This window comes from Poecilia reticulata, chromosome 17 (assembly GCF_904066995.2).
Source record: "Poecilia reticulata chromosome 17, P_reticulata-male-v2, whole genome shotgun sequence".
NCBI classification, from domain to species: Eukaryota; Metazoa; Chordata; class Actinopteri; order Cyprinodontiformes; family Poeciliidae; genus Poecilia; species Poecilia reticulata.
Window position 1 is genome coordinate 20,857,944 of NC_088846.1, and position 11,513 is coordinate 20,869,456.

The 11,513-nt window shown below is 37.2% G+C and overlaps 2 protein-coding genes across 2 annotated transcripts; both read left to right on the forward strand.

Annotated features, from left to right (window-relative positions):
* The first annotated feature begins 698 nt into the window (after nt 1–698).
* On the forward strand, nt 699–3,437 carry LOC103479814 (peptidyl-prolyl cis-trans isomerase FKBP1A-like). The gene is made up of 4 exons (XM_008434473.2): nt 699–846; nt 937–984; nt 1,495–1,607; nt 2,241–3,437. Exons 1-4 carry the CDS (start codon nt 810–812, stop codon nt 2,364–2,366), a joined length of 324 nt encoding a protein of 107 aa, XP_008432695.1. The 5' UTR covers nt 699–809; the 3' UTR covers nt 2,367–3,437.
* Nucleotides 3,438–3,552: 115 nt separating this feature from the next.
* Nucleotides 3,553–11,503, forward strand: plxdc2a (plexin domain containing 2a). The gene is made up of 13 exons (XM_081597884.1): nt 3,553–4,777; nt 6,490–6,653; nt 7,162–7,305; nt 7,728–7,797; nt 8,149–8,265; nt 8,362–8,477; nt 8,556–8,655; nt 8,962–9,057; nt 9,138–9,219; nt 9,571–9,631; nt 9,737–9,956; nt 10,370–10,527; nt 10,848–11,503. The coding sequence occupies exons 1-13, from the start codon at nt 4,693–4,695 to the stop codon at nt 11,061–11,063; spliced, it is 1,629 nt and encodes a 542-aa protein (XP_081454010.1). The 5' UTR covers nt 3,553–4,692; the 3' UTR covers nt 11,064–11,503.
* Nucleotides 11,504–11,513: the final 10 nt, after the last annotated feature.

Consider the following 11,513-nt stretch of genomic DNA (forward strand, 5'->3'; position numbering starts at 1 on the left):
CTGCTTTAGTCTTTTTCTAATTGCTAAAGAATCTTTGCTCTACAGATTCAAAAGAATTGTTTCTCCTATTTTAGTCAAAACAACTATTGAATGTGTAAGCAAAAAAAAAAAACTGGGTGTTGAAATGTTATTTATAATAATGTTTTAGTATGTTTTTTGTTTTTTTCCCCCAACACTAAATAAACTAAATGGCAACTACTAAACAATCAGATATAATGAAGTCAAGTTTCTCGTTGTTGCAGGGTAATACACAGCACAGTCTTCTAAGCTGTTGTGTTGTGTTGTGCTCAACTCTGGTTTAACACGACAGAAGAAGAGCTGCATCTTGTGGTAAATTACAGAAATCCTTGGAGGACGATCAGATGCAAAAAAAAAAGGCAATGGTCTCAGTCACAATAGGCAAGTTGCATTGAAAGTCTATTTAAAATTCCAACTTTGCATAAAATTATAATTTACTAAATCATGCAAAGTTGGCACTTTTAATAGACTTTTAATGCAACTTTTAGAGCAACTTTGCATTAAAAGTGTGATTATTTACCGAATGACACTTCATGACGGCAGTCATAAACATTCATAGAGACTTCTTTATGTTCATGACAGGTGTTATGTCATGTTTATGACGGTGTCACGCCATTCTTATGCACACCCCTTCAAATAAAGTGTTGCCAAAAAACTACATTTTGACGGGATAATATTGCCGCACGAGGCGCGCCTGTAAACCACGTGACATGACAAGTTAAACTCCGCCCTTCATTGAAGACACGGACACACCGTTCTCCTGGAAAAGGAAAGGCTGCATCGAGAGAACAATGGGAGTTGACGTCGAGACTATTAGACCCGGAGACGGTAAATATTTTCATATCGATTTGTTTTCAGGATAGCATGTGATTTTCAGTTGGTGCCGCATCGTAATACAATGTGGGCTTTTATTTGCAGGAAGGACTTTTCCGAAGAAGGGTAGCACGGTCGCCGTGCACTACGTTGGTGAGCCTTGTTTCGTTTCTCGCTCGTCAAAAGAAAAAAAAAACGACTATTCACTTTGAATATGATAAACAGTCATATCAAGTGGGAATCATACCATCAAACGGAAATATTCTCTGAGTATAAGCAGATAAACTGAGACTAATAAGTTAAAGGTCCAGCTAGCTTAGCTTAGCTTAGCTTAGCGCATAGCCTGGAAACACGGGGGCGGATGGCCCGACACTTTGTCTGAAAATTATATAAAATTTAGCAAATTCTCCGACATTCAGAACTAGCTTCCTGGTAATTACACAATTGTAATTAATTCGAGCACTCAAACGAAGCCTAGAAAGAGCATCATCTAATTTTTTCCTCTGCATGTGCTACGTATGCTAACCATTCACTGACAGCACCTTCATGTTTAATGCAGGCGTGTTGATGTCGTTAATGTCGAAATGAATTTTTCTATCGTTTTAGCTTGGTCTTATATAAATATTAGACAGTATATTGTAGTTTTTTGTTTTGTTTTAACAGGCACGCTGACAAACGGGAAGAAATTTGACTCCTCCAGGGACCGAGGAGAGCCCTTCACGTTTAAGCTGGGAGCTGGTGAAGTTATCCGCGGCTGGGATGAAGGTGTAGCTCAGGTACGAAGAAATAGAAATGCTGAAAAGATATTGATGTATATCAGAATGAGTATCAAAAACTTGATTAGCCTGGAATGTTAGTGGTCTTTCTGTTTTTAATTCAACAGCGAGTAATGATTACACCTTGTGCAAACACCACAACATTAATAGGTTGAGAGATGTTTCAATAGGCTTTCATGTTTTATATAAATAAGTTTCCCTAAACAATGGTCGAGCTTTTTGCTGTAATGAAACTCATTTTTCACCCATTTCTAGTGAAAAATGAAGCCTCTATTCAGCTGAAAATCCAATGTAAAGATGTCAAAGGAAATATCTCCATCTTGGATTTTATTAGCGTATGGGGAAACAAATTTTTGGCTATCAAAGAAGATATTTGTGTCACAAAATCACTTTATCTCCTAATTTTTAATATAATTGATATTTCAAGCCAGATGGTAATCTTACCTCTGTTTTTGTGACCTATTGAAAAGTCGGGGAAAAAAATCAAAATGAAAACGTAAGCTTTGAGTCAGAGCCAGGATGCACTTAATGGTCGAACAAATATTTTTTCGACTCACTTATTATTTAGGTTAACATATGAGGGATATTTTTACTAAAGATTTTACACCATCTCTCTCTCCACTACCTCCACAGATGAGCGTTGGCCAGTTGGCCAAGCTGACCTGCTCTCCGGATTACGCTTATGGAAGCAGAGGTTATCCACCCATCATCCCTGCAAACTCTACCCTCATCTTTGAGGTTGAGCTCCTGAAATGCTGAGTTTTTACACTGAAAGCTATTCCAGAGTATTGTTTTTTGGGAACTTTTTTTTCTTTTCTGTCCACATTTTTCACAAATGGTTCTTTGGTGAAATGGTAACTGAATTGTACTTGTATAAAGCTTTGTTAGAAATATGGAATCAGAAGCCTATTCTCACACAATAACCACCATGCTAATGACAACTGTGCTACATTGGTGCTAGTCTAATTCTCAGGCCCATGAACTTGAAGTGAACATTGGATCAATCTGGCTTCATTATTATTATTTTTTCCTTCTTCTTAAAGCCAAATGATATTGACATTCCCTGTTTTTCAAAGTAAATATAACAGTAATGGAAATGGCGCAGTACTGATAACTTGGACCATGCTCGCATTTGTTTTTGGGTATCTTGTTAAAAACACACTCTGGGAAAGTTGCACTTGCACAGTTTAGACGAGATTTTATCAGCTTAATATTATTTCATATTTGATCATAAAGCCTAACAAATATATTCTGCTCCTCCTATTTAAATTTATTCATCAATGTGCTAGAAATGTAACAGAATTTGACTGGTTTTCAGAAGCCTGAATATTTATATATTATTTTTAATTCATTCATTCACATTAAATCAAATAAACTAAAAGCACATGGTTGAGAAAATGCAAGTGACACAAAATACAATGTTCTCACTAAAGCAGTGTTTTTTTTCCACATGTGATTTTTTTTTCTGTACTTTAAAAAGTAGTAAGATGTTAAACTGACCTTAACACCTTTAGTGAAGTGTGGTTTTCTTTCTTTTTCCTTTGCAGTAGATTGTGACTTTATTTTGCACATTAAAGCAATGAATCAATAAGGATTAACTCTCACTAAGAGCTTGTGATCAAGGCGGTTGCCTTTTGTGTCATTTTTTCCCCCGGTTTAACAAATATTCAGAGGGTTTTTACACATCTCAAGTCTGTTTTGACCCAAAGTGTCCTTGTGTTGAGCCACAGTGAAAAAACTTTCTTTTTGTTTTGTTTTTTTTATTTTGCAATGCTCTTTTCCTTTTCAGTGTAACCTATTAAGTCTGATTAAAATCAGATAACTGTATAATGCTTCCTTGTCATGTACTTAATCAAATAACCAAAGTGAAGAATGCTTAATTATTCAAAGTTGAAAAGGTTTCTAAGGATACCCAGAAGATTCCATCGAGTCATTGACTTGCAGCATTCGCTCCTGGACAAGCACGTCGTTGACTTTACATCTTATCCCTCATAGTGAGCATGCATTTAGTGACAGTGGAGAGGAAAAACTCCCCTTTAACTGGAAGAAACCTCCAGCAGAACCTGGCTGTACGATCAACTATCTGCTAGTGTGAACAGGGGGTTGTGGCTCAGTTTCTTTTACTTTTGAAAAGCTAAAATTTGGGTTTCCTGAGCTACATCAAATGAATACTTGAAATATATTACACTAGATTGTAAATCTTGATTCACTTTTTAATTAAATTATATAGTGAAAAGGTTTTTGCAACTGTATTCCAGACATTTTTACCATTGTACTCCTAAATAGTCCTGATGGCTTATTAAAGTGTAGTTGAAGGCAAGTGGTATTTGACATCAATAGTTAATTTTTCTTCAATTGTTCTGAACATTTTTGTCTATCAGCAGAATCGTCTCCTCGGGAGGACAGGAGAGAGGGTATGTATTGTGGTATTTTGGAGTTTAGATTTTGTTTTAATAGCCATCGTTTGAAGAAGTTAGTTAGCAGTTAGTAAGTATATCATTGTCATGATAAATATAAGAACTCTGGCTACTTGGATGCCAAATGGCTGCTCCAGATCTGCTCAAATTGTCCACAAAACAGTTTGGGATGAAAACTGAGTACCTGAAACGAGAACCAGTGTTGAGAAATATATGGAAATAAAATGGTTCTGAATAAATACATCAGAACAACTAATTTGAAGCACCTTTTGCAAAATTAAAGAATGATATTTGAAACAGCAACTCGATTACTCTGGAGGGATCAAAAAATTGAAGTAAAGCTAAAGTAACATTTTCTAAGAATTCCCACACCACCTGAACGCCACGTTTGCACGGCTTTGGAGTCTGGACATCCGCATCACATAATCAAAAAGTAGTCCGGCGCACATTCGGTCTGATGACAAGCTAATGCTCAAAATTAGCGCTATTTTTAATGACAAAATGCCCTTGTAAAATGTTGAGGTAATTAATTAGCATCGCTCAGTGTTTTCATCAAGTATTTACCTTTTTTTTTTTTATGTAGATAATTTTTAAATGTAGATATCTCATTTATAGCATAACAGTTGGAGGATTTATGATTTCAATTGCGGCAGAATCTAAATGAAAGGATGGCGAGGATTAGCGCGATTCATCTAATCACAAGTCTGATCCTTGTTCAACAGATTCAAACACGTTTCAAAGAATTGCCATTTGGTAAGTCTCACGCTTACATATTCAGTAATACTTAATTTTCTGGTTGTGAACATTGTTTATCATGTTCACAACAAAAAAAAATGTTTGCTTTAAAACACACTGTCAATTATTATGGTTTAGAAAACTTTTTAAAATTAATTTCAACTTTTATGGATAAACATAGTATTTACTGTCAAAATAATCACAAAATCAAATAATCCGCGCCGCCTCGTATTAAAAGATGTTGCTTTCTTTCCACCTCTGCGTATAGTATTTTTATTATATTATTATAATTTGCTGTTTTCTCATGGTATTGAACAATAATGGCACTTCGTTCTACCTGTGGGACTGTTTGCTTGTTATGAAACTATCCATTTATGACTGCAGTGGTTACACTGTCAACAGATGTAACACAGCTGTGATCTAAAGCTAAGTCTCAAATCTTCAGAAAATATGAAGCTCTATCCACAACGGGCTTTTTATAGCTTAATAATAACAATTCTTGGCACCATAATAAACTTTTTGGATTTTGGTCCCATTATTTGACATCTGTCAGTGGTTGATGTCAGTTTCTTTAGGACTTGTAAATAAAAAAAAAAAAAAAATTGTTATGTCAGTTATATTTAACTATATTGTTCCTAACATTCTGAATTATTTTTCTGTGAGCAGGGACATTTTCAAATATTCTTCACTGAAATATTTAGTGTGTTTGATCCTATATCAGTTATCGATTTTAATCATAATAAATATCCTACAGAAATGTACAGTTGTTGAGGATCTTAGAAACTTGTCAGTTTCCTGTATGCTTATTTTCTATTTGTTGAAATGGAAAATAAATGTACAGTGTTAAGTACATCAAATTTGAATCAACTTTAATAATCTGTTTACATAAGTTGTGCTAATGCCTCCTACCTTTTTTTTTTGAGTTGCCTCAAAAAAAAAAGGTCAACACATCAGCACTCATTTTGCTTTTCCTCCAGTACAAATACTCCGTCTCCACATCCCCACTGCTGTTCATGCAGATCGTTTGGCATGACGGCACTGCCCTGGCCACACTTGGACGCAGACGGGTGCTTATAGAACTTGGACCACAGTGTGACAGATATATAGACACAACACCCACCATTTACTTGCCTCGCATGCCTGGTACTGGATCTGCTGGTGTGAAGAATGTGAAGCATGTCTTCACTGTCCACTGTGAAGAGAAAAGATGGGATGCACGCTTGTTACTGGTGGGGAGGAACGGTGAAGGATGTTTACCACATGGCACCTGCTGGGGAACTGTTTATGTCCCAGAGCGTGATGGAGGGGATTGGACTTGCAATGTGTATGTCACGTCTCAGTCAGACTGGTGACTGTGCAACAATGTGTGGGATATTGTATTTGCTTGCTTTTGTCTCTTTTTATGCGATTTGAGCAATGTTCAAGTGTCAAACTGGAGCATTCAAGCTGACCACGTTTATCCCTTTGCTCAGTAGATCCATTTGCTAAAGGCTAATCCCAGCAGAATAATGTGTCGTCATGCTCCAAGTCATCTCAGACTGGTATTTTGAACATAACAACTAGTTCACTCCACTCTAAAAACATCAAAGTTGCGCAGAGCATCTTTGGAATGTAATGAAAATAATATTTGCATCATGTCGCCATCAAATCCAAAGCAACGGCATTGTGTCATTATGCAGATATGGACCAACATCTCTGAGGAATGTTTCTCTCTTCTCTGTCACACGCAGAGGGACGACTGCATGCAGTCCCACACGATCTCCAGAGCAGACACCAAGCGCCTAGCGATCCTGTTTTAGCTCCAGATAAGCGCTATAGCGACCGACACAAGCCACTTTCTCAACTGCTGGCAGAGGAGGAGGAGGAGGAGGAGGACAATTCCACCCAGATTGTTGTAAGATTGTTTTACAGATGGATTCCTTTTAAATGGTTCCTTTTAAACCTGTATATAAAACTCTTGAACCACATCTTAATTTTTATAATTTGCTTTTGCAAAGTTGTAATGCACTCACAGAAAAGTTTACCAGTCACTTTAAATTATTACTTTTTTTTTTTTGTTCATATGTGCCAGTGGAAAAAAACACTTGTCTGAGGGTTCAGAATGGGCTTAAAGTAATCTTAGTGTTTGTGAACTTTTCAGAATCTAAAGTAAGTAAAGAAAATATATTACAATGTTATTTAGCAAACATAAGTAATTTTGGTAATCCTAAAAGTAGAATCTAAAATGTTTTATTTGCTAATCTGACATGTATTGATATGTGTTGTTTATGTTAGTGTTTTAGGTGTCTGTCTCTTAATTAGATTGATTAAATGAATAAAAATATAGAATTTTCTATTCGCTATTAAAGGATTGTCTGAGGAGGAGAGGCGAAACAAATTCATTCAGCTGCATGATGTTGTAGGATGCTGACCATGTCTACTATACGTCTAAAATCTACGGTTCCGGAGATGCGCTAAGCCAAAACCTTTGGGCGGATGTCGGTCAGACAGACGGGGAAAAGTGGAGAGTCCTCCAGTTTCTGTCCAGCTCGCACAGACAAGCAGAGGTATGAGATCATCACATATTTATAACCTTCTAATATTTAGTATGAGACACTTATGTGAAATGGACGTTTTCAACTTCCAAAAATTGAAGTCAGAGTATTTTTTGTAACGACCAGCAGAGGGCGGTCTGATAGGATTTTGGAATCTTGTTTCAAACACTGAATATCTTGTACATTTGATTTTTTTCCCCAACCACACTATTTAAATACACTATTTAAATACACTATTTAAATACACTATTTAAATCCAACTAACTCCCAACTCAAAATATCAACTTCAGATACAGATAAAGATGTACTCAGTAGATATTTGTTTTAAAATAAATGTTCAGATTTTGAACCAAAATGAGAGTTCTGCGTTTCTGCTCTTTGTTTCTTCATGTCCTATGAGAATGTAACCAATAATTTTACACTTTGCGTTTCAGAGAGTGAATCTTTCATTCATCTTTCCTTTTTATGGTCACCCACTGAAAGAGATCACAGTTGCTACTGGAGGTGAGTCAAGTCATTATTGACATTTTTAAATGCTGCATCTCAAATGATGTTTTATTATTAAAGTTGCTTAACATGTTGCAGTAGAGCAACATCTGCAGAAGTATCTAAGTATTTATATTTGGTTAGGGTGTTCCAAGTCCTTGAAATTGAAGGGCTACCATCACCCTAATTTTTTTTACTTCTTTAATAGATTCTCTGTCAGGTTTAGGTTAAGACTCTGGCTTGGCTTTTCCAAAATGTTAATATCAACAGAACAAACATGTCGGTACATTTAAAAAACTACATTAAACCCAAATACATTTTTGGCTTGAATGTAGATTATAGTGAATTTCTCGCAACTTCTTCTTCCAGGTTTCATTTACACTGGAGCTGTAATCCATCAGATGCTCACAGCCACTCAGTACATTGCTCCCTTGATGGCCAACTTTGACCCCAGCAGAAACTCCACTGTGTTATATTATGACAATGGTAGATGAGATTTAGACATTCACCATAATGTTATTAGTGGATTATTGAACTTAATGTTCTCATTGGCCTCACCCTGTATTTATGTCCACTCTTCAGGAACTGCGCTGGTCGTTCAGTGGAACCGAGTCCAGCTCCGGGACATCAGTCTGGGAACTTTCACCTTCCAGGCCACTTTGCACAGTGATGGACGGATTGTTTTTGCCTACAAAGAGGTGATGTGTTCTCCTATTTTGTTTTTACTTTCGTTTTGCTATGAAGAACGTATATTTACAAAAGTCTTGTGCATTTAGATTCCCATCGCCGTCAATGACATCAGTTCTGAGAACCATCCTGTCAAAGTGGGCTTGTCGGATGCGTTCGTGGTGCTTCATAACATCAAACAGATTCATAGTAAGACTGTGATTTGTTTCTTTAAAGGGAACTCAAACCAATGCAACTTACAAATATCTGTTCATATTGACATTTGAAACTGCAAAAAAAAAGGCTTTTAATGCTTAACATAACTTTTATATAGGAGACAAAAATTATTGTATAATTTAGCCTGAAAACTTTATAATTTTGTTGTCCTTTTATTCTTTTGTGGAGTTAGTTCAATTAAAGGGAGTGAACTAACTCCCTTTAATTGTTTATTTAAGACATTATTACTATAGTTGTTTTATTAAAAATATTGTTTTTGTTTTTTTTAACACACCTTAGATGTACGTCGGAGAACCATCTATGAGTATCATAGAATAAACATCCCAAAGTCCAAAATCTGCAGCTCCACTGCAGTGGAACTGCTCCCCCTCCCAAGTAAGTAACATTCATGTGGTATTTTCTGGTTTAAAGCTTTTCTTCCGTTTTATACGTCTCTGTTGTATCTTTATTCTCAGCCTGTCTGCAGTTCTCCAGCTGCGGCCCATGTGTCACCTCTCAGATTGGGTTTGACTGCAGCTGGTGCAGTCGCCTACAGAGGTAACCTGGGAGAAAAAAAATTAAAGCAAATTCAAAAGGGAAAATATGCATCCTTCAGATATATTTTAATATAATTTTTAAAACATATGTTTCAACTAGTAGATCTTGGAGACATATTTAGCTGAAGGAATTCACAACATGAATGATATTTCGTGTTCAAGAATCACCCGCATAAAGGAAGAGTAAAAAAAGATTTGCTGGACTTCCAACATTTTTTTTGGACTTGTGACTCACTCTACCTTCTAATTCAGGCTCCAAAAAGTGTAAACTTTAATATCCTACAAAATATATTGCTGTGAATGACATTTTGTGTTTCCAGCCACATAACAGAGCCACTGCTTCCTTCCTCAGATGCTCCAGTGGCTTTGACAGAAATCGTCAGGAGTGGGTCGACCTCGGCTGCATAGAGGAGGTTCTTCACATTTTTGCCTTTTAGTTAGTAACAGAAAATTGATCTCAGTCGGACCTAGCATTATTTATTTCCCAGTTTAATCGCAGTGGCTCTGTGTTGTTAAAGAGGCGTGATCCACGATGTCTCCCGATGACGAACGTCAAAACTGGAACATCACGCCGCGTGTCGTTTCCTTCTACATCTGCTTCAAAGCAGCAGAGGACCTTAAACATGACGCCCACCCCCGCGAGCAAGACATCCACCACCAATGAGCTTTTATCACACAGCAGATCTGGCAGCAGGGACAAATCAAGTGAACAGCCACCAGCCAACACATCTGCAAATGGTAAACTTCAAATATTTCTTGAAAATATCATCCAAATCTCTGAAAATACTGAACAGTTTAAATCATTTTGCAGTTTTCATCTAAACATGGGAATTTTCTGCACCTTTATCATCAGGGATAGCTGCACACTGACCTCTATGGGCAAAAGGGTGTGAATATGGCTTTTATTTAAATTGTTTAAAGAGAGCACAGAATATTTCGGCTGACTTGGTGTTGCTGCAGCTACGTTCTTGACGTATCTCAGACGTCTTATTGAAAGCCCTGCACAGAACTTTTTTCATCTTCCCACATTTGTATAACACGGTACAATTTTAGATGTACCTGACAGGATATTTTTATGTGATAACATTAAACTTTGTAAAAAAAGAAAAAACACATTTAATTCATAAGCAATTTGAATGTCTTCTCTACAGATGGAAATGCTGACAGGATAGAGGAGAGCGAGAAAGCGATGCCAGCAGGCCTCCTGGCAGGCGTCGTCATAGCGATGATAATACTGCTGGCAGCTGTTCTCACATCGATCTACATGTACAGCCACCCCACCTCCAACGCCAGTGTTTTCTTCATGGAGGTCAGTGTGGCTCCCCAAAAATGTTTTTGTCATTAAGCACCAAAATCTTCAAAAAAAAATTACAAAATTTATTTCGACAGCAATGTCTTTTACTTCTTCTAATAAGGTCGAGAATATTCTAGTTTAGTTCTCAAGCATCAGACCACATTACTTTATTAATAATGCTTTTTGTTCAACATCAGGCTGAACAAAAGTGTTTTTAGGTATCACTTCCTCTAATGCTTTCAAAAAAAAGGCTTTTTAAAAAATAACGAATCAAATCACCTCCAACTAAATCAGTTTTTTTTTAACAGTCTACTATCATTTTAAATCCTCCACAGAGACGTCCAACCCACTGGCCAATCCTGAAGTTCAGACGGGGCTCCGGTCGGCCATCCTACGCTGAAGTGGAAACTCCTGGTCACGACAGAGAAGGTTCTGTCATCATCGACCTCAAACAATCTTTTGTCATTTCAGACAGAAGAGAGAGCGAGCAGAAAGAAGGGTTTATAATTCCCGATCAAAGAGAATGCTTTCTTGCCTCAGAAAGCTCCTGACCAAAGCTGTAAGTTTTTTTTTTTTTGAGGCTTCAGGGCAGAGCTGGTTCTCTGCGTAACATCTGTTTTGTCTTACGGATAACGGATGAGTTCACTTTAGGAACAAAGAGCAGAAACAAAACACGAAACCTCAGTGAGGATATTTCAACAGCGCATTGGCATTGTGAGCTGACGAGTCTTATGTAAAAGGAAGAAACTCTTGGTTTTATCCTTTTGTCGCTTTCAGTCCAGAGAGCAGGAGGGGATCCTGCTGACAGCTTTTCCCTCAAAGATGCCCCTTATTTTCCTTTTACACCTACTTCACAGAGAGGAATGTCATGTTTGAGTGTCACTTCCTGATCTCAAAAACACAGACAGCATTCCTTCCCATGACACCCACCCACCTCTGACGGGCAATGTTCCTTCCAGCCCTGTTTACGTCGGGGTACAGCATTCCCAGACGGCAAGCAG